This window comes from Aspergillus thermomutatus (genome assembly GCF_002237265.1).
Source record: "Aspergillus thermomutatus strain HMR AF 39 chromosome Unknown NODE_18, whole genome shotgun sequence".
NCBI classification, from domain to species: domain Eukaryota; kingdom Fungi; phylum Ascomycota; class Eurotiomycetes; order Eurotiales; family Aspergillaceae; genus Aspergillus; species Aspergillus thermomutatus.
The window spans coordinates 104,965-126,693 of NW_020798066.1; the positions used below are offsets into that span (position 1 = coordinate 104,965).

Consider the following 21,729-nt stretch of genomic DNA (forward strand, 5'->3'; position numbering starts at 1 on the left):
AATCATTCAAACTGAGTGATCTCTAGCAGCTTTTCTCTTGAATCGCACATCTTCTGAACATAATTTTCTCTTATTATCATTCATCATCTACATTGTTGTAATACTTTGTTTCTACCCCACCTATCGCACGCCTCATAATATACCAACAGCAGCTTTGCGTTGAGCGTATTACCACGGATACCACGAATCGCCGCGATGGTCTTGGACTACAGCAAATGGGATGCTCTTGAACTGTCCGATGATTCGGATATTGAGGTTCACCCTAATGTCGACAAGCGCTCCTTCATCAGAGCAAAACAGGCTCAGATCCATCAGCAACGGTACCAGCGCCGCCAGGAGATTGAGACACTAAAGTACGAGCGTATTATAAATGACGGTCTTCTCTCACGTATAGATAAGCTCGTTGCTTTACTTCGCGAGCATGAAGGATCTTCACGGGATCCTGAAGAGCTGGTCTTTCAAGCCGTTATGGAGTCGGCGAGCAACCCCGCTGAGGACCAGCCTCCTGCACCTCCAGAGGGCGTCCATACACACGAAAAAGAGCAACCGAAGTACTCCCAGATGCTAAGTGCTTTAGTTGACCAAGTTAAGAAGGAGATCGGCGAGTCGAGTCACGATAACCGATACCAGGCATACATCAAGGGTGTAGAGGGTCACCAGGACAAAGTACAAGGGTTACAGAAAGAATTGCTGGCTCGCCTTGCGCAGCTGGAGAAGGAAGAGTCCAGCAAGATTACGAGCGATATGCTGCATACTGGATTCGACACATCGTATGTATCAAAATCAAAGGATAAGGGCAAGGCCCCAGCCACGGCGAAAACAGAAGCTGTGGAACTTCTGAATCCACGTGCAGTACAAAACGATGCACCGAAAGCTGATGATGACGAGCAAGTCGACCCGGAAGACGTCAAAGCGAGTGATTTGGCGAAGAAGTTTGCTCGCATCAATAGTAATGACTACAGGGCATTGCTTCAATTCATCTCGGATCACCCAGAGATTCTCGCAGAGAAAGAGACAGATGGTCTTCTAGTTGAAGCTTTCAACAGCCAGATGGAAGGAAAGGAGGAGTATGCTCGTCAATGCGTACACCAGGGGCTGTTGTTGCAATATTGCCGCTCTCTAGGTCGAGACGGAATTTCACTTTTCTTCAAGCGGTAAGTTCAAATCGATCATCAAATGTGTGGAAATATTGCTAAGATAGTCTGGTCAACAGTATCACGACGAAAGACCATCAAGCGTCAACACTGTTCCGCAATGACGTGAACGAAACCTACAACAAAATCAAAACCCGTGCGGCGGAACTCGCCAAAGACAGCTCGGCTGCCAATGATCCTGCTGGAGTAGAGCAAATTCAATTGCATGCCGTCGATCCAAACACCAAGATCACTATCAATATCCCACCTGCGGAGAGCAACGACCCGGCAGAGATTGAAGCTCGTAAGATCTTCGAGTCTTTCTCGGAAGATCTGCAGAAAGCATTGGCCTCGGAGTCCCTTGATGAAGTCAACAAAGTACTCGGTAAAATGCCCGTGGATGAGGCCGAAGAAGTTGTGGAAAAGCTCGGGGCTGGCGGCATGCTAAGCCTTGAGGAAGGCATCGTTGACGCGACCACGGAAGAAGGCAGGAAGAAGCTTGAGGAAATTGAAGCTGAGGGCAGAAAGGAAAGGCATCTTGAAGAGATTGGTGAACCTGGCGGAGATATCACCGAGTTGGATTAACGAAACTTGTGCGAATTTTATGGTTACTTTTTGAGCTGATTGAGTTCAGTCATCCATTCTGCTGAATGCATTGCAGACAGTATCCAGGTCTATTTTCTGCGGCTTTGAAGAACTGCCAATGAAGATCGAGTAGCGAGTGCAAATGGGCTTAGTGGCAATCTACTTCGTGCTACCCCAGGTTCAACACCTGGCGATTTATGTAAATTCTCTGGGGAAAAGCCGTCCGGAAAGCGAACTATTGGAGCACTTATCTAGTACATACACTTAACGAAAATGATAAAGAGAAAGGAAAAGACCAAGGTTAAGAACACAGGTACCAGAAGGATATGCCAGTAGTAAAGGAAACAAAAGCTGTGGCTGAAGCGAATACGCAACCATGAACTGTCAAAGTAGGAAATCTCGCGCTTCAATCATTGTGGATCAAATGATAAAAAGGAAAGCATCTTCAATCGAATCCGTGTAGTGATGTTCGTGAGGAAGATGCGAGAGTGATATGAAACAGGGTGTATTGTCATTAGATAATTTATTTCTTTCAGTGTCTCGCTGATCCGTCGTCCTCCGTCTTGCTTGTAATGTCAACGACCGGTGTCCAACCTCTAGACCCCACTGACACCTGGTGCGTTCTGATCCTTCTTCAGATCAAGCAGCAACTCACGGAAACGCTCCTTGCCTGATCCACTGGCACCACCTTTTGCGCCCTTTCCTGAGATGTCGACGAGCTTCGCGATGCGCTCCCAGCTGGTACCACCGGCAGAGGTGTCTTCTCTGTTGGCAAGGAATTGTTCGGCATCAGCGCGGGTTTGAGCCCTGAGCTTGTCCGTCTTGTTGTTGTAAGATACGTAGAAATCATCAATGTCCTCTTGAGCCTTCTTGATAGTCGCCTCCTTCTTCTCGTTCGAAATCTCTGCACGGCGGGCGATTTCTGCGTCTCGTCTCTCACGCCATTCCCTTTACAATCCATATCGTCAGCGTGCGGATCCTCGCAGGTGGGCGAGAGGAGCATTGTGCAATTGGTAAAGGTTTGAGACGTACCTGACAGGCTCTGGCTCTTCCTCTGGCTCTCTGTAGGAAGGATAGCCAGTTGGTGGGAAAGGGGCGCCTGTTCCAGTGATTGTACCGCCAGGAGCAACTTGCTGTTAAGGATAAGGGTATCAGTGCTCCGTAAACGACATCAGCGCTAAGACGGGCAAAACAATACCTCATTCTGTGTCTCTATAGCAGGAAACGAAGACTCAAACCCGGAAATCTCCTCAGGGGCAGATTCGCCAACTACAGCTCCTTCCGCACCACCCAGTAAATCATCACCGGTATCTCCAGCAACGTGGTCTTGAGCGGTAGCGAATTGTTCAGCATCATCTCCAAGAATAGCGCGCTCCCGAGCGAGGAAGTCGTTTTCATCCGATGCGCCATTGGTTTCGACAACGTCAGTCTGGCCTGGATGTATCCGGATTAGCATCATCAATCATGTACTAGCGGTATTGTTGCGGGCAACCAACCCGCAGAGAACTCCTCCAGCGAGGGGAAACGATCCGCCATTTTTGAGTTGTAATTGATGTGCTAAAAGCCGCAAAACTGACCTGCAAGTGCTGTAGATCAATGTGGATGAAGAAAATGAGAATGAGGTTGAATGTAAGGCTCCAGCTGGCGTCTTGAGGAGGTGTGAATGAGTGTTGATTGAGCCCGGGGATTCTGCCACAGAGGGCGGTCAGGAAGCTTCCGTCGTTGGTGTGGAGCTGGGATGAGCTTCACTTAAATGAACACTGTCACCTTCACATTACTAGCATATCATATCTTCGATGATTCTGCTCTCACCTGAAGCTTCATGCTCTCTGTACATTTCAATTGCCTGACATCAGCATCCATTCATTTGTCAATATAACTCGCTGCTAAGCTTCTCAAATCCGGGGTATTACCACTGGAGCATTCAGTTGAGCTGGTTTTACGCCTCAACATAACCTTCTAGACGCGCTTAGTCGTGGCTTTCTTTCAACATGGCGTATACCGATGATGCTGTCAAGGCCAAACTCTCGGCGCTAAACGAGACGCAGGAGGGTATTGTCACAGTTGCCCAATGGGTCATGTTTCACAGGTAATTGAGCTACAGTAATCGTGAACAGTAGATGCTAATTTACTTCTCACGTTCAGACGGCATGCAGAACGAACGGCTCAACTTTGGCTACAGAAACTTCGCGATTCGCCCGCCCCCAAACGGCTGAACCTGATCTACCTCGCTAACGGTACAAACCCTGCAAATCGGCTCAGTACTCTTGAACTAACGAGTGGTTAGAGGTCGCGCAACAATCAAAAGCCAGGCGGAAGGATGATTTTCTAATCGCATTTTCTCCGGTCGGTACACCTTTGTGCGGTGTAAGAATGGAGGCTAATCCAATGTAGATCATTGCCGAGGCCATGGCAACCGCATACAAAGGTGCTTCAAACGACATTCAGCAGAAGCTTCGACGAGTTGTTGAGGTGTGGAGACAACGTTCAATCTTCGAGATACCTATTCAGGAAGCTGTTGAAGCTCGGGTGGATGGTAAGCTTTTCTTGTTATATTCCCAGCTTTCAGTTGGCTTATCGAACTATAGAGATTGATAAGTCACGGTCGACCGGTAAAAAGCCATTGTTGGGCGGATCCCTTTTCTCGAGTCCGGCTGGTTCAGTTCCATCCGAGCTTCAGCCACTGGTCCCTCTGCAAACAGCTTTATCCAAAGCGACAATGGCCTCCGGCGCGTCTGCTACTGCAGCAAATGGAGAGTACGACAAAATGCATGATCCCACTGTACCCCTACCAACTCCTCCAGTGCACGCTGCACGTCTAAGCCAATTATTGAAAGCGCTTGCAAATGCCGAAAGTTCTGTGTCCGAGGTCATCAAATCGCGCTTGGCACTTATCGATGGTCTTGAGAAGCTTCTTGAAACCAACCGTGCAGCCTTATCAAAAGAGCAGTCCGTTCTCTCACAGCTGTCTGAAAGGAAGGCGGAGACCGAAGCGAAGAAGCGGGACGTAGAAGACAGCATCATGAGAGGACTTTCCGTCGAAAATCCGCCCGCGGCTCACGCTAGCGACGCGAGCGTTGAGGGACAAGCCGTGGTTCGGCCTGAGGTCGAGGCTTTGACGCCCCCGCCAGTGGAAGCAATCACCCCTGTTGGGTCCCCGAAGCAAGGTCCTCAGGAGGAAATTCCAGAGTCCGTGGAGGAGGCTCAGATCGATGGTGGTTTTACGCTTCCAGGCATTGGACAGCCTACCAATATTGTACCACCCGATGCTGATCTACCAGGTCTGTCCAATCTTTCCAGCCTGCTTCAGCACGGCAGTCCCAACGGGGTCAACTCGAAGAAGCGCAAGGTTGCCCACGGAGAGGAGGACTATGCGCAATTCGCCAGCGGCGACCTGGACGCTGATGTCGCCGAGTTACTGAATCAGGAGGGCCATCCCTAGAAGAGGCAGTATCCTTGTTTAAGCATCTGACTTGCCGATCCTATCTCTCTCGTTCGGGCATACTTCCTTATACTTCCGACTCCGTCCCATATTCCCAACATAGCTTCGTTATGGTGTGAAATTACTTCTGGTGGGCTTGGTCTATTCAATCTCCGTCTGCATGTCAGGGATATCGAGCTGGAGTCAGTTTGCAGATCTAGTTCCCATCATACTGTGGAACCTTTTTTTTGTGACTTCTTTGTGACTCTGGCGGCGTCGCCGTTCCAAGACATGAACGCTATATGTAGGTTTCGATGGCTGGTTGAATAACAGGCATTACGCTGTATTTCGCTTCCTATTCGAGTGAAGACGCCGCTGTAAATGCAAGATACAGAGAGCGATGGGCCTATCCGAATCACAAACCTAGATCTAATTTGATCATCGCTTCTTGAAAGCGCTATAGATGGTGATATTATGCATTATTCTTGTCATAACTGTATCTGTGAAGCATGACTACCCATTTATATCCGGTTCGAATAACTTGTCTTCCGAAGACTGAATCGGAAACGGACGCCTCTTTCGGCGATAGACAGACGTGGACGTTCGAGGAAAAAGGCTCGGTGGCTGCTCAGCTGGCGGCTGTTCGACGGGTGGAGGAGAGGATGGTGTAGGTGCTGGTGAGCTATGCCTCTTTGGTTTGACTATTAGGATGATAATCATCCCTGCAATCAGGATGATAAGTAGAAGGAGGATTTTGCGTTTTGTTGTTCGCCGTTGGTAGTTGGTCGCCTTCAAGCAGCATTTGTCAGTCCATTGGCAGCCCCTCGATCTCTTATGAGCGATGCACTTACCACGTTCAGTTCCTTATCCGCTGCTTTAACCTCGGTACCCATCCGTTCGATATTATAGTCTATCCGGTCCAGCATGGTTCCCTGATCGATGACCATCGCTTGTAGTTCACGAAAGATGTCTGACAACTCAATGATACTCTTTGCGATGTCGTTGATCTCCCGCTCTCGTTGCTCAATGGCTGCGTCATGTTGACCGGTGAGTCGCTGTGACGTTTGCATGAGAGTCGATTGAGAGAAAGACTTGTCTGCGTCAGACTCCATTAATGAAGGATCCATGTAAGGATTCTGCGGAGTCGCGGCGCGTTCAAACGGTGCCGCAGCACCTTCCAGTCCTCGTAATTCTGTCAAGTCGCGGGTTACAACATTTTCCCAATTGCCATGAAGGGTAACAGTGCATACTCTTCAGATAAGTGCTCTGCTTCTTCCTAAACCGAGCACTAGCCTCTTGCACCCTCGAAGCCAACGATATCTGGATGTTCTTCGCCATAGTCTCGTCCCCTGCACTCACTCCGCCCTGTTGCTTGGCCTCGCGCACCATCACTTCGATTCTCTGGACCGCCTTCTGACACTGATGGAACCCGCGAGTTATATCCTGCGTGAGTCGCTCGATTACATGCTCCTCCTGCTTCCTTACATCCTCGTCGCCGAAGCTTGGTAGCAGGTGCTTCTGGTGCAGCTTGTCCAGCTGTGCCGATTTTTGCGCAATGTCCGCGAGCAACTCGGTCACCTCGTCTTGCACGTCGACCCACCGCGGGGGAAGCAGATCCATTTCAATGATCGCATCGCCGTCATCTTCTAAGCCGCCGGAGTCAGATATGAGTCTGCGACTCTCTTCGGATTGTGAGGGGGTGTCGGTGAAGCCATTGGACGGCCCGATATAACGTGGCTTCTTGGCTGGGTGGTGCGCGAAAGATTGACGGTAGGAGATATATCTGGAAGGACAGCATTGTCAGCTTTTTCTGCCAGCTGAGGTCCATGGGCTATAGGAGAGTACAGGTTCGTGCGGTCCCGCCACATCGCGACAGGTTGTCTGGGGTATGAGGGATTCCTATGGTAGTCGTTGGCGGAGAGCGGTCTAACTTGTCCGAATCATCGTCGGTCAAAGATGAAGTTCTGGGATGTTGTATTATACGATGGCGGAAAGCAGAGGCTAGCTAGAAGCAGTAATGTCGTTGAAATAGGATAGTGTAAAAAGCGAAGGAATCCGAAGCTTATACTCGTCACAATCACGTTCAATCAGACATCACCAGCATCCGCAGCTCCATCACCAACAACGGCCCACGTGAAGGGGCACCAGTCGGTATGACGCCATGCCTCTTCAGGGAAAGCCGTTCTGATACCTCCCGTAACGGACATGTAATTTGGGCTCCCCCGGATTCATGGCCTCTGCCCTCTGCCATCAGGTCCACGGGTGCCTGGTAAGGGTATTATTACACCCATCTGGGATAAGTAGGTACCTATGATCTTTCTTGTACAGAAAGTAACATTCAGTGACGCTAAGGATATTGTTAGTTTCAACTTCCTACTTGGATGCTACAATATGGTCAGTACAGTGACTCAGTAGAAGTAATTAGTATCAGAGCACTGCTGAATCTGATGGAAAGAGCACCATGGTCATCTAGGTAGATGGATATATCCCTCATCCATGATACATGGAGTCGGGACAGAAGTGACAATCTCCACCGCAAGATACCTTCAGACCTAATTTGGAATCGTTTGTCCCGCATGTTGGTCGATGTACTAAAAATTGTCACGGCCAGGGATACACACATTGGATTCGCGGCTCGGTTCCAGAAACCAGACAGATGATTGAGTTTCTGAAGAGTTTGTTAGTTGTATGCACATTGCATTCCTAAATAATGTATTAGACAATCTAAATCAGGCAATATTGGAAACGAGACTCAGGAACAGACATGGATCCCAAGACTGGAACATTGACAGGCGAGACAGCCATGCTCGGTGTAAAAGACACGGTTTCTACATGACATATTCTGCGCCATTAGAAGATGAATAGAGAGGTACTAGTCGACGATTAAAGAGCACCGCCACCGCTAAGGAACAGTAGCCAGAACTTGTTGCCTTCAAGCTTCACTACTTGCCTTGGATCCACGAGGCGTCGTCAGCACCAGTACCTTGGAATACATAGTAAGAACCTGAATATCGAAGGGTAGGACTTCTGATGACATTATGGGGACTGCTGAGTACAGAGCAAATGCTAAATAAAAATCTCTGCAGCAGAGTCATAAGATCCGAGAGCCTCTGGCCCTCTGCAACAAGTGCAGACAGTGGCTTGTCCTGCCCTGCCAACCTTCAGAAGTTCAGCCCTTCAGCCCTCTTTGGGCGCTTTGGCCGCTGAGTGCTCCGAGCGGGTCACGTTTTCAGGCCGTCAGTCCTAACGATTAAGCGATGGCCTGGTTTGCCAGGCATCCAGCTCGTTCTCTGGCGGGTCCCGTTTATTATTGTCGACTTGGCTCAGCTTCCCCTTAACCACTTCTTCCCCCGCTACCATCACCACCTCATTAAACCACCGACTATCCAACCTTTATATACCCTTTACAGGCCAATCTTCAATCAACTCAACAATTTTTATTTTCTTGTGACGTTCAACATTCCCTTTTGTCACCATGGTACGCATTCTTGTTCTATCGCCTTGCCGAGTCCTGCTGAAAATCCCCCACTTTGCGGGGCAGATCGACTGATATTCTGGACAAAGTTGCTGACGCCCCAATGTCTAGGCCGACTCTTTGACTGAGGAACAGGTTTCCGAGTACAAGGAGGCTTTCTCTCTTTTCGTAAGTGCACTGTTCTAGCCCCTAGTCGTTGCATAAGTGGAATTTCCACAATGTTGAGGATGTGCGCTCACATGAGATTCGACCTATAGGACAAGGATGGTGATGGTTAGTGAACCGCTCCTCGAACGTCTGCTTCCGTGCGACCGTGTGCAAATGCTCAATATCGCGAAATGATCCATCAATACTGATATATCTATGTTTGACTCTTAGGCCAGATCACCACCAAGGAATTGGGCACTGTTATGCGCTCCCTGGGCCAGAACCCTTCCGAGTCGGAGCTGCAAGATATGATCAACGAGGTGGATGCTGACAACAATGGCACCATCGATTTCCCTGGTATGCGATGCATCTGGCATGACTTGGCCGGGAGGGAGGAGAACAACCGCTAACCCGTACTCAGAATTCCTTACCATGATGGCTCGGAAGATGAAGGATACCGACTCCGAAGAGGAAATCCGGGAAGCCTTCAAGGTTTTCGACCGCGACAACAACGGTTTCATTTCCGCTGCGGAGCTGCGCCACGTTATGACCTCTATCGGAGAGAAGCTCACTGATGACGAAGTTGACGAGATGATCCGCGAGGCGGATCAGGATGGTGACGGCCGGATTGATTGTATGTTGATTAAACCGCTTTGCTCTGTTGAATCCCCGGAATATTTCGCTAATTGTTTGTAGACAACGAGTTCGTTCAGCTCATGATGCAAAAATAAGCGTTCCGTTCGGCTGTTCTGTTCATTCTTAGTTAGTCGGGTGTCAATACATATATCAACCCTTCCCGTCTTGATCTTCTGTGCTGTTGCGAGCGTAGTTGATAGATGTGGAGTATGGATCGAGGTTGGCTTTTACGACTCTTCTCCTTCGGTTATTGTGCTTTGCTTCTTGGATGCCAGTATCATGAATACTGTTTGATTCTTCTATGGAGACTCCGAGGCGATTGCTCTGTCTCTGAGTCAAGCGATTCGAGTAATAGATGGAGTGTCTCGATAAGACATTATATGTCTGGCCATATCTTCTATATGGGCTTGGGCTATTGTTTATAGTTATTTCAGGGTGATCGCCTCATTTTGCTTCTGATGGCTCATTGTTCGCCTTTACTCATCACCATACCTGAATTCAGCTCATAGTAAAGTGGTCCCGGGCAATCAGACATTGTATTCATCTGTTGAACCTGAAAATCTCCATAAACTGTCTAGCTAGGTCCGTTCCTGCATCCGGGTCCGGGTCATCGTCCTGCTGTTGGGCATGACCCTCATTCGTTGGTGCTGTTTGTCCTATTTTCTCCTGCGATTTCAATTTCTTCAACTGCTCTTTCACCTCTCTGCCAACGTCCGGTACAAGGATCGCTTCTCGCGCTCCCTCAATCCGCAGCTTGGCCCAGAACTCCCGGATCAGCGCTGCGGTTGCAAAGTACTCCGCATCGATATCTGCGTCTTCTATACTGCCGAAGATCGCGAGGTCGATCCCCGACTCATGGTCATTATCAGAAACGTCGGTTGCCCCACCAATCACCCCTCGTTTAGACTGTACGTATTGAGCCGAGATAGAAGTCACCAGGGACGGGCCCCTGTATTCTATCTCCACGACTGTGCCTCGGACCCGGGCCGCGGGCTGTGTCTGCCGCACGTCCCCGATACGTACTCGGAAATCGCCGACATCGTAGACCATGCCTCCAGGTACAGCTACTGTATGTCGATGGCACCAGAATGGTTGGCAGGCGTAGACAAAATGTTTGAAGAGAGCTCCGGAAGAAGGCAGAGGCACGGTGGTCATGACCATGCCTGAACCATCCGCTGCGGCGGTGTTGCTTGGAGTGGCTGAACCCGAAGCAGGGGTGAGTCCAGGTTGAGGAGTAGCAGCATTCGGGACGGAAGTTTGCCCTGTCTTCTCGGGGCTCTGTGATGTGTATATGAATCCGTGATTGGGATAGTAGGATAATGACAGAAATTGCATGTAGCGCGGTTGAGCCGGTCGTTGGGGCCCTGACCCAGGCACGCAGGAGGGGGTATCCCTCATCAACTTATGCTCCAAGGCCCATCGGCCGATTGCGACAGTTTCCTCTGCAACGGCGGAGTGCAGCCGTTCTGTAACGGCCGCGAGGGCTGTAGACGCATTTGGGTTTGCGGGTATGAAGAACACTCTGCATGAGCAGTTAGCATTAGATGGCTAGAACCAGGACTCGAGACACATCTACCCTGTGATAGGCATCGTATGTCTATTCTCACGAGATAAGATTATGAATCAAAGCGAAGTGATTCGAGTATCAATCTTGTGAATGACAGCTCTGTCACAATATCACCCCAAACTGATTATTAGTAAATGGATTCGCAGGAATAGAATTTTGCAGTGCCGTGGAAAGTGTTCAAAATTAGGCCATAGGCGAGGGCATCCAAAAGGTCAGAGTAAAGGAAACGTCTTCAAAACATCAAAGCAGGTCCGCTCTTGAGGAATCACCTACGCTATTGTTAGTATGGACAAAACAGTAGTCTACTTCCATTGCGAATCAAGGGTCCTTAGCCTACCTCATATCATACGAACAGCAAACGGTGTTAGATTCTAAAGACCTCCAGCAGGAGCATGATCACGTTAAAGAAAAGTATATCGTTGAAAGTAGTGCAATGTTGAGGCTTGAGTAAATAGCTTTATTGATCTATATGAAAACTACGATTCCTCTCAGCTGAATCGCCATGGAATCCCTTGTCGTCTAAGATGTCGAGGCAACAAGGCACCAACTATGCAAACCATGCAAACTGGTTGACATTGAAGGCCGAATCGGCCCTTCTCATTTCTTCGCCATCCAAGCAATGTATTATTTTGAATGACTGAATCTCGCTTACTATACCCAAAAATATTTTTCCTTACTTGCTCTATTGTCTCCTAAGTTTAGAAGGAATTTGGATGAACTGAAGGAGATACTAATATATCCGCGGCAATGCCAAGACGCGGACCAAGAGAGAGGGAATCTGGCCTCCTTGGATCGTTAGGAGGGTCAAACGTAAGAATAGAAGCATCCACCCGCTGGGCCCAGACTTGGTTTGCTTTTCCCAGATCTACGACTATTCGAGGTATCAAGGGTTTTGGGGACCACCGGATTACGCAATGAGGATACCCCGTCCCCTTCGATTTGCACGCCTTTTGTCCTCCTATTCGACACGTCTTTCTCAATGAGCTTTGACGGCGCAGGAACGACATTGCCACGCCAATCTCACGGGCCCCTTATTTCCCACTGCATGCAGATCTCTACCCAGGGTCTTCAGCATACTCCGTACAGAGTACAGGAATCTGAACTCCGAGGGGCTCAAAGAATGAGGATGCGCATCTGAACATCTCACAAGCAGAGCCTACAAATCAACCAGGCTAGAAACTCCTTGCAGTGTTTACTTAGGCAAGAGTGACAATTAATCGCCAGATTTGTCCGCCAATCATTATTATCTATCTAATGCATGGTTTTCAAGGGTTTATTATTAAAACAAAGGGCGATCATGGCCGAGAATAATCCCTGACCCTGACCCTGGGGCGGCGGGGCCTGACGGGCTCTATAGTCTCCACTCACATGGGGAAACTGTCGTGTGTGTATCAGTGCCGCGTCTGGAGCTTCCCCCTCCCTTAATCAGGCTTCTTTCTCAGTCTAACCTCCGAATGCTGCCCTTTCTCATTGATTGTCTACAATTAACATCTGTCAAGCAACTTTGCTTTGGCCATGCTGCATCAGGACCGCCTGATGCTGCCTCTGCCTTTCGTTATTGACTGATTTCCAGCTTAGTGAAGCTCGGTCCTCTCATTGTTCCAAAAGTAGCTGTCCCTGATTGAGGGCGCACCTCATCCTCAGCGCTATGATTCTAGGTCGCAGGCGCTATGCCTTACCAACCATCATTCTAATTCTCATTACCTTCTTGCTTTTCTCGAGTCTACCGCCTGGCGCGGAGCCTCCCTTCGTTGACGACCACTCATACTACGCAGAATATCATCCCCAATCCTCGCAGAACGACAACCGTATTCATTGGACCAAACATACCGAAAGGCATCCCGTCTCGAGTTTCATTCCTCTCCCTACGTCCGCGCCATCCGCAATCCCTCGTGTACAGTACGACTTCACGAAGGAATCATGGTATGGCCGAAGGAAAAGAGTGAACCGACAGAAAGCCGTTAAGGAGGCTTTTAAGCATGCTTGGAACGGGTACAAGAAGCATGCCTGGCTGCGTGATGAACTTTCGCCCCTCAGTGGCCGCTACAGAACCACGTTTGCTGGCTGGGCTGCCACTCTGGTTGACGCACTTGACACTCTCGTCATTATGGGCATGGAAGATGAGTTCAAGGACGCATTACATGCCCTTGAAAGGATTGATTTTACTACCACCGATGCCACCCAGATCAATGTATTCGAAACTACCATCCGATATGTAGGGGGATTGCTTGGCGCCTACGACATGACCGATGGGAAACACCCGATCCTTCTGAAGAAGGCGGTGGAACTGGCCGACATGATCTACGATGCCTTTGATACTAGCAATAGGATGCCTCAGTCTCGCTGGCAATGGAGCAGGTAAGCTCTCATAATAGCCAAGGAAGCCCGATCATGATTAAGGGATAATGCCCTGGCCGTTGTTTCCGGTCCACTGAAGCTATTGTTAACTAAGCCATAGATCTGTGCGGGGCCTGCCCATTCAGCCAAGCAAACAAACTATCCTTGCGGAATTGGGTTCCTTGAATCTGGAATTCACTAGGCTGTCTCAGCTGACTCATGATCCCAAGTATTTCGACGCTGTCCAACGAATTACAGACATCCTCGAAGACGCTCAGAACAAGACCAAGATACCCGGACTGTGGCCCATGATGGTCAATGCTCAGGATTTAGAGTTCACAGACCCTCGCTTTACCGTGGGTGGAATGGCCGACTCAACGTATGAGTATTTGCCGAAAGAACATATGCTACTGGGAGCTCAGACGGATCAATACCGCAAGATGTATGTTGCCGCCATGGCGGCGATCAAGAAGCGCTTATTGTTTCGGCCTATGACCAAGGATGGTGAGGATCTTCTCTTTGTCGGAAATATTCACACGAGCGTCGCAACCAAGTCGCCCCCGGAGCCTCAATGGGAGCACCTGAAATGCTTTTTTGGGGGCACTGTGGGAATCGGGGCCAAGGTTTTCAACCGCCCGGAGGACCTCTCGATTGCACGAAAGCTAACAGATGGTTGCATCTGGGCATACCACATCATGCCCACCGGAATCATGCCGGAAAGTATGCATCTCAGCTCTTGTCAGAGCATGGATAGGTGTGAATGGGACGAGCACAAGTGGTATCAAGATGTCCGGGGGCGACTGGCCAAGGGTTCAAAAGCGGAAGACACTGTTCAAGAAGCCAAGACAATCATCAAGAACAGGGGACTTCAACCAGGCGTAACTGAGATATCGGACCCAAGATATTTGTTGCGGTATGTGATCTGTTGACCATTTTTCGTCTTGCGTCGGGTGCAGTAGTGCTGATTTGTATCGTAGACCCGAGGCTATCGAGTCTGTTTTCATCATGTATCGCATCACTGGGGACAAGAAATTGCAGGACGACGCATGGAGAATGTTTCAGAGCATTGAGAAGATGACTCGGACCAAGCATGCTCATGCAGCAATTGAGGACGTGGGGAACTTGAATACGGTCCAGTTAGATTACATGGAGAGTTTCTGGTTGGCAGAGACCTTGAAGTACTTCTATCTCATATTCTCCGAACCAGGTCTTGTCAACTTGGATGAATACGTACTGTAAGTGCTGTTGCCTTAGGAGTTTTTACCAAGGCTAATGTTTAAGCAGGAATACGGAAGCGCATCCATTCAAGCGTCCCGCCGCTCGTACATAGATATCCCAATGAAAACCCTTCCTTTGCATCTCAGTACGTCGGGCCTTGTGCTTTTGGCATAATAAAGTGGCGTTTTGCCTAAGGAGAGTTGTCTGATAGTTCTATTCACTGATTATGAATGGCAAATTCATGAGAAATAGACAACATTGCTCATCTGGAGCATTTACTTCTCAGTCTCGGCCCGGGCTCCCTAAACTATATAGTAGTCGCTGATGAATTAACATTATACTATCTCTACATATGGTACACAGTGTTGTACTATGACTCACTCGTTACATAAGTATCCCAGTACTGTGCATCAGGATTAACACCCGCGTCTGACCTTTTCCGGTTATACTCAACCGAGTACTGCACATCCTTCCGAATGATCATCTTCGTGCTGCCATCACTCCCGGCACTGGCCAACCCCTTGCGCTCCGCCAACTCGATAGGCTGCGATACAGCCGCAGCCGTAGCTCCCTCGGCACCGATCCCCCCAGCAGCCAAATACCCCTTCTCACAGTCCCCCGCATGCCCACTCTTCCCCGTCCGACGCTCCCACAGGAGCGATCTCCACGTCCTCCTCTCCTCAGCCGCCAAAAGCCCGACCCTAGACCGCGGCGCAGACGCCGCGCTCCGGGACTTGGACCCGGAGCTGTTGTCCTTCGGCGTCGCCGAGGCAGATGCATAGCTACTTTTCAGGTTCGAGTCACCCGCCGTGCCGTAGTTTGTGCTCACGGCCGCCATGAAGGGCCGCAGGCAGAACACGCTGCATGCGGTCAGAGCGTAGTTGAGCTCCACCTGTGACCAGATCTTGGATGTGACGACCGAGAGGGTCGGGTCTGGAGAGTGGTAGTGGCCTTTCAGGGTGTAGATGTGGAAGATGGTGCAGATGATGAGGCTGGGGTTGTTAGACCTCTGTGTGTGTGTGTGGGAAGCGGGGAGGGTGTTGGGCTTACGGTAGTCGGAAGAGAAAGGCAGAGCCGATTTGGAGTTTGCGTTTGAGGGGCATGAAGAGGCCCTGGAGGAGGGTGACTGCCAGGGCGAAGAGGATGAGTTCGGTGAGGATGTCCATTGCGGTTATGAACTCCCATCGTCCGAGCTGGATGTGGGTGAGTGAAGGGGACAGTAGGTATGTGCTTTCAGAAGGACGTGGCTCACGAGGTTGCGGCATTGGCCTCCCGATGTCTTCCAGGGACGATTCATTTCACAGTTGACGGCGAGGATGAGTGCGCTTGGGATGATCCATAATGTGCATAGGATGAGAGTTGCCCAGGAGATCCGGTTGTGGGTTTTTTGGGGCGTCAGCCGGAGGTAGATGCCCACGACGCAGCATTTGGAGACGTAGATGGTGATTAGGTAGAGGATGTCGCTTATTGTGATCAACTGTATGCTTGTGTGAGGTTTGAGTCGCGTGAATTGCAGGCTTGCTTACCGTTTGGATTCTATTGATTTGCTCTCGTGCCAGCAGGTTGATCGAGGTTCCGAACCCTTGAGAGGCAGCCTCAAAAATCAATGCGGACTGGGCGATAGCAACAACCTGAATGTATGACAGAAGTCATTAGCTTGTGATTGACTTTGAAAAGAAGTTTATCCCAAATCTTACCGTTGCCCCAAGAAGAACATAATCATCATACGCAAAGGGAGGACTGAGGGCCAGTCGCACATACACCCGGATGAGAAGACAGACTAACGAAACGACCAGCCCCAAGGCGGCGGTTATGATTATCCACGCACCATGATGCAGGTCATCCACCACCTGGAATGGTGGCGACTGTCCTGGAGGAACATACGGGCCCATGGCAGCATGAAAGCCCAGGGAGATGCTCAGCGGGAGACGGGAGGGGAATTCCAGAGCAAATACTCGCATTGATGGCAGCGGTCGAGTTTTATTCCTCTGAAGCGACTTTGATTCGATGCATAATCATTTCTATTTTGGCTGGCCATTTTTTCTGAGCCAAGGGGAGTATCCATCAGGTATGTGATGTGCACGCAAGAAAGACGGCATCGTGGCTGGCAGAAGCAGCCTGGCACATCTACTTTGGGTCTCAGAACTGACTTGTGACACAAACGCCATTGTTTTCATGCAAACCCCACTGAAGGGTAGGCGCAGAACAAGAAAAAGCAAATTACGACTCCAGTTGCGTCGAGCAAGAGGGTGTCGATAATGGGACACGATCATCCATCCCAAAACTTGAGGACTCGACCAGACGAAGGAAGGGGGGTAGTCTAACCATGTGGAAAAAAGTGACTCAGTTTCGAACCAAAATGTCGCGAGGGGACGAGACATTTTCAACAACTGCCACAGGGTAATTGTGCTTGACAATGAGACAGCCCTTTGGGGATCTACCAAGCCTCATCTACACCGCGAGATTAAGCTCAACCGAGGGGCTTGCCAGGGTGGTCGGTGCTGCTGCAGTCTCAGTCTGCGCTTTGAAAGGTGGCCGCATGGTTTTTGATGAAGCCCAGTCACTCCATTATCGAGTGACTTTCTGTGCAGGAGCACTGTGTGATGCCAAATTCTTCTCGTCCTTCACTTTCGGAGCAAAAGACCGCCCAATGTGGACAAAGGGATGGCCCTGTGATCACCACTTGCGGGTTACACAAGGGCTACGTGGGGGATGAGCTTTGCCTGCACCTCTTCCATTTCCTGAGCTTCGGGTCATACATTCCTCACCGCTGTCGTCCTGCGAATGGGAAGATCGGAAGTTAGCCATTCTCCAAAAAGAATGTATCTGGTATAAAGTACCGCATTTCTCGTTCAACCTCTCGTGGGTGGAGGAATGACATCCGGATTTGCTCCCACACCCCGTTTGGCTTCATGGTTTGTGGTGGCTCTTTTTGATCCTTGGCGCTATGCAAGGTGCCTTCAGGCTTCAGAAAAAGAAAGGCACGATTCAAACTCAAAATGGAGTCAATTGATCGCCATCGGGTCCTGAAAAGCGCACTATTGTTACCATTGTGTACCTCCTCGGACCAGGTCCGGGAGGGATGTACAATTATGCAATGTTGCACTGGCAAGTCCCATTGATTTCTTCGCCTCTCCTCTCCTTCCCACATGGCTCGGTGTCTTGTCTGCTCTCCTTGCTTTCAGGGTGATAACCATTGGTTCGGCTCTCTTGGTGAATACTGTAAAACATTGGCTTTCTTGTTTGAGGCAAACGAACCAGCGTCGCCATTTCTCTTTATCAGAAAAGAGTGCTCTTTCCTCTGTACCTTGAGCTGTATGCCGCCAGCTTGACTTACATGCTGAGATTTTAGCATCGATATCTGACTAGCTTTCAGTGCTCGCTCATCTGCAGTCCTCATGGCGCCTCAAGATACCCATCTCGAGGATGATCTCGCTCAAGAGGCCGGGTACTCTGCGAAGGGTCTTGTTGCCCCAAAGTATATGGGCACAGTTGCAGATCAACGAGACATGAGCGCGTTAGGGCGAGTGCAGGTTTTGCGGGTTAGTTTGTTAGATTTGCTGATGCACGAGACTCTCTAACGACGACATCAATCAGAGAAATTTCCGCTTCATCTCAATTCTTGGATTCGGCTGCACGCTGATTTCAACGTGGGAAGTCATATTGACGTCAGTTCATCCTGCCATTTCCCAGTGATCAGAGTAACTGACTCCGGAGTTGAAGGCTGTTGAGCTCCGCCTTGACTGACGGGGGCACGGCAGGGTTGATATGGGGCTTTCTTATTGTCACGGCAGGATTTGCCCTCGTTTTCGCCAGTATAGCGGAAATGGCTTCCATGTGAGCCTGTCTTTCTACCTTGGATCAAGCTCTTTTTGACAAATTTTAGGGCTCCAACCTCAGGAGGTCAATACCATTGGGTTTCTGAGTTTGCTCCCCGAAGGGGCCAAAAGTTCTTGAGCTACATTACCGGTAGGCGTCAAGAATTGGGCCTTGATTGGAGGAAACTGACGTAGATAGGATGGCTCAGTGCAACTGGATGGCAGTGCGCTATTGTATCAATAGCTTTCCTCGCTGGCACAATCATACAAGGGCTGATCGTTCTAAATGACCCGACCTACGCGTTTCAGCGCTGGCACGGCACATTGTTGGTGGTGGCAATAACGACATTTTCAATCTTGTTCAACACATTCCTGGCCAAAAACCTGCCCATGGTGGAAGGACTTATCCTGATCATTCATGTGGTAGGGCTGTTCGCCATCATTATCCCACTCTGGGTTCTTGCTCCTCGAAACAATGCGAAAGCAGTCTTTACGGAGTTCAATAATGCTGGAGGATGGAATAGTGATGGCACTGCCACTTTGGTCGGTCTCTCAACCACTATTACAGCCATGATAGGCTATGACTGCTCGGTACACATGTGTAAGTGCCGTGTCTTCTCTTTCTGTCCTCAAAAAGCATTACTGAACCAATTTCAAGCCGAGGAGATCAAGGATGCAGCGGAGACGCTCCCAAAAGCAATGATGTCCGCCGTCGCAGTCAATGGAGTCTTGGGATTTGTCATGATTGTCACTCTTTGCTTCACCCTCGGCGATGTTGACAGCATCTTGAGTACTCCAACTGGTTTTCCGTTCATCCAGATCTTCTACAACACCACCAACAGCCACGCGGCAACGAACGCAATGACCGCGATCTTGGTGATCACGCTCACCGCCAGCACGATCACTGAAGTCGCAACGGCATCCCGGCAGCTATGGTCTTTTGCCCGAGATCAAGGATTGCCATTTTCATCATTCTTTGCCTATGTGAGTCTCACGCCACCAGGCTCCCCAGGGCTCTGTCAGCGTTACTGATTGCTCCATGCAGGTCACCCCGGGATGGAACATCCCTCTCAACTCCGTCATGGTTTCTCTAGCAGTCACCATTCTTCTCTCCTTGATCAACATTGGCTCCCAGGTCGCCCTGTCCGCCATCATATCACTGACAATCACCTCCTTGATATCTGCCTACATTCTTTCAATAGGCTGCGTGCTCCTGAAGCGTATCCGGGGCGAGCCCCTGCCACCTCGCCGATGGACCCTTGGCCGCTTCGGTATGGCCGTCAATATTGCCTCTTTGGCTTTCTTGCTTCCCATCTTCGTCTTTTCCTTTTTCCCGTTGACGAAGACCGTAGACACGAAAACAATGAATTGGAGTGTGGTGATGTATGTCGGTATGCTTTCTTTTGCCTCCGTTTATTATATGATCTGGGGCCGGCATAATTTCATTGCTCCCGTGGCGCTGGTGAAGAGAGAGGGCAGACATTACGCCTGAGAGTTCACATACACAGGACCTCTGGCTTTTGATTTGTATTTTTATTCTTGTTATATAGATCATGACTTTAGTGTAATGAGGTACATAGCGTTTGTCAAGATTGAGCCGTGCGCTCGAGTTCAAGTAACTTTTCGTTAAAATAACAAGATGAGGTACATCATTAAATGTCCTCAGACGATTTACAGGAACGATGCCGTCGATTTGCAGCTAGAACTTTAATAGAAGTTCCGTGCGAGTCATGCTCGTAAACGCTGCGATAGTTTCGCTACCAAAAGAATAAATATTGAAACGCCATTACATCAGCTACATGAGCTGAGATTGACTCCCCGAGCTGGCTCTTCTCGTCCCAGTCCTATCGACGGCATCTTGAAAACATCAGTTGAACTCCGCGTCTAGCCAGAGAGTCCCCACCCAGCTAGACGCATCACTTTTGTTCATTAAGACAGAGACGGAGACTATAATACCCCTATTAAAGCAATAGAGGCCAACGTAAGCCCGACCACCGGGTCAATGACTCAGCCATGGGATCTGATAACTAAGGGACAAGTCAGGGGGAATCGCGCTCGGATGAAATTCCTATTTGCCGATGGACTTGGCTAGTGCCTGAAGGTCGAGCTTTTGCATTAGTGGCGAGCATCATCGATGTTCATGGTTCAGGTGAATGGTTGGATTCAGGTTGTGCTATTATGTTTGGACAAACTGAACTTCGTCTTTCAAGCTGTGTCGCGAAGTTTCAAGAGGTTGATGGATGAGATTGTTCGGTGAGAGTCGTCTTGCCTGGGGTAGTTATAGATTTTCTTGACGGCCTTATACAGACTCATTGCACCAGTGCATCTAGTGGCACAGTCCTTGGTTCCATATTTATCAGATCAAACAGTCTGTGACTGACTTCGTATCACTTTGCTATCTGATTGATATGATCGAGTCCGATATCGGCATGTCCCCACTTTCCGAAATGAGCTGTCACATGAACATTACTGGTGTCATTATTGCGCATAGTGGAGGGTGTCATTTTGGCGTAGAGTGATGGGCTTCGGCGAATGATCTAGCTGGGACCCATAATAATAGGTAACTCTTGTCAGGCTAATATCAATGATTCTTAATGTTCTTGGGAGAAGTGATATCGAGGTCGGTTTGCAAAAGAGCATGAGTCCGGATCAGATAACCCACATACCGACCATCCATTTTCAGAGTCCTCCAAAAAACAGGTGGACGGGGCCGAACCCGCCTCCGTAATGGGTATCTAAAGCGGGATCTAATCCTGCACATACAATAATATTTACAACTCATACGAGTAGCAAGATTCTGGTGGGAGACTTAGCCGAGGGCCGACGTAAGTCATTCGATTTTCTGTAGGCGAGGGCCAAGGGAAGCTGGCGACCGGATCAGATTAGATCGGTGAACGGTAAGGGGAACCGGCTGCCGTTGGTCGTACGGATTACAGTCCGATACACATTCGCAAGACACTGCCGTCCTGGAGTACTCCAGATTTCATCGCTTGAAGGTACTAACTAGCACTCCGTACGGTAGTGAGATGGCTAAATTTGTATCTGGCTCAGCTGTCCATTCAGCTGCTGACAATTAGCATCGGGTATCTAACTTGGTGGTAGGTTAATGTAAGAATGATCCGCTTAGCTGCAGGAGCGGATCTTAGTAGGACGCGGTGAGACCAGATACGAATGATAATATTGTTTGAAGACAATTAAAGCAGTGGCAGTCTACAGAAGATCCCATAAGAACAATGAATTGCTTGATTGCGTCAGATACAGTCAGCCTGACTACTGAGTGAGCAAAGTTACAGAGTGTACCTACGTGAGTGACATTCCGGATGGCAGCGAGTGGCAAAGGTTGCGACGGCCGGATCGGTAATCTGATCTTCCTCAACTTCCAATACCAATAT

General features: G+C 49.5%; 9 protein-coding genes across 9 annotated transcripts; 5 read left to right on the top strand and 4 right to left on the bottom strand.

Annotated features, from left to right (window-relative positions):
* Window positions 1-195: 195 nt before the first annotated feature.
* On the top strand, window positions 196-1,718 carry CDV56_108320 (Hsp90 co-chaperone CDC37; the record flags this gene model as incomplete). Its single annotated transcript, XM_026761939.1, has 2 exons — window positions 196-1,154; window positions 1,214-1,718. 2 exons carry the CDS (start codon window positions 196-198, stop codon window positions 1,716-1,718), a joined length of 1,464 nt encoding a protein of 487 aa, XP_026617746.1.
* Window positions 1,719-2,314: 596 nt separating this feature from the next.
* Window positions 2,315-3,254, bottom strand: CDV56_108376 (clathrin light chain CLC1; the record flags this gene model as incomplete). The annotated part of the gene is made up of 4 exons (XM_026761995.1): window positions 2,315-2,666; window positions 2,751-2,851; window positions 2,917-3,152; window positions 3,215-3,254. The coding sequence occupies 4 exons, from the start codon at window positions 3,252-3,254 to the stop codon at window positions 2,315-2,317; spliced, it is 729 nt and encodes a 242-aa protein (XP_026617747.1).
* Window positions 3,255-3,709: 455 nt separating this feature from the next.
* On the top strand, window positions 3,710-5,160 carry CDV56_108408 (CTD-interacting domain-containing protein; the record flags this gene model as incomplete). Its single annotated transcript, XM_026762027.1, has 5 exons — window positions 3,710-3,807; window positions 3,864-3,955; window positions 4,006-4,064; window positions 4,113-4,254; window positions 4,307-5,160. 5 exons carry the CDS (start codon window positions 3,710-3,712, stop codon window positions 5,158-5,160), a joined length of 1,245 nt encoding a protein of 414 aa, XP_026617748.1.
* A 492-nt stretch (window positions 5,161-5,652) lies between these two features.
* CDV56_108461 (t-SNARE syntaxin TLG2) lies at window positions 5,653-7,007 on the bottom strand (the record flags this gene model as incomplete). The annotated part of the gene is made up of 4 exons (XM_026762080.1): window positions 5,653-5,928; window positions 5,991-6,331; window positions 6,390-6,922; window positions 6,985-7,007. The coding sequence occupies 4 exons, from the start codon at window positions 7,005-7,007 to the stop codon at window positions 5,653-5,655; spliced, it is 1,173 nt and encodes a 390-aa protein (XP_026617749.1).
* Window positions 7,008-8,614: 1,607 nt separating this feature from the next.
* On the top strand, window positions 8,615-9,492 carry CAM1 (calmodulin; the record flags this gene model as incomplete). The annotated part of the gene is made up of 6 exons (XM_026762151.1): window positions 8,615-8,617; window positions 8,726-8,782; window positions 8,872-8,887; window positions 8,993-9,118; window positions 9,183-9,395; window positions 9,458-9,492. The coding sequence occupies 6 exons, from the start codon at window positions 8,615-8,617 to the stop codon at window positions 9,490-9,492; spliced, it is 450 nt and encodes a 149-aa protein (XP_026617750.1).
* A 445-nt stretch (window positions 9,493-9,937) lies between these two features.
* Window positions 9,938-10,987, bottom strand: CDV56_108576 (uncharacterized protein; the record flags this gene model as incomplete). The annotated part of the gene is made up of 2 exons (XM_026762195.1): window positions 9,938-10,919; window positions 10,974-10,987. The coding sequence occupies 2 exons, from the start codon at window positions 10,985-10,987 to the stop codon at window positions 9,938-9,940; spliced, it is 996 nt and encodes a 331-aa protein (XP_026617751.1).
* Window positions 10,988-12,612: 1,625 nt separating this feature from the next.
* On the top strand, window positions 12,613-14,631 carry CDV56_108627 (glycoside hydrolase family 47 protein; the record flags this gene model as incomplete). The annotated part of the gene is made up of 4 exons (XM_026762246.1): window positions 12,613-13,322; window positions 13,423-14,214; window positions 14,279-14,536; window positions 14,586-14,631. 4 exons carry the CDS (start codon window positions 12,613-12,615, stop codon window positions 14,629-14,631), a joined length of 1,806 nt encoding a protein of 601 aa, XP_026617752.1.
* Window positions 14,632-14,889: 258 nt separating this feature from the next.
* CDV56_108674 (uncharacterized protein) lies at window positions 14,890-16,480 on the bottom strand (the record flags this gene model as incomplete). The annotated part of the gene is made up of 5 exons (XM_026762293.1): window positions 14,890-15,511; window positions 15,570-15,712; window positions 15,772-15,996; window positions 16,046-16,150; window positions 16,217-16,480. The coding sequence occupies 5 exons, from the start codon at window positions 16,478-16,480 to the stop codon at window positions 14,890-14,892; spliced, it is 1,359 nt and encodes a 452-aa protein (XP_026617753.1).
* A 1,437-nt stretch (window positions 16,481-17,917) lies between these two features.
* CDV56_108748 (putative GABA permease) lies at window positions 17,918-19,829 on the top strand (the record flags this gene model as incomplete). The annotated part of the gene is made up of 7 exons (XM_026762367.1): window positions 17,918-18,061; window positions 18,117-18,187; window positions 18,243-18,356; window positions 18,406-18,488; window positions 18,582-18,938; window positions 18,996-19,321; window positions 19,383-19,829. 7 exons carry the CDS (start codon window positions 17,918-17,920, stop codon window positions 19,827-19,829), a joined length of 1,542 nt encoding a protein of 513 aa, XP_026617754.1.
* Between the last annotated feature and the right edge of the window lie 1,900 nt (window positions 19,830-21,729).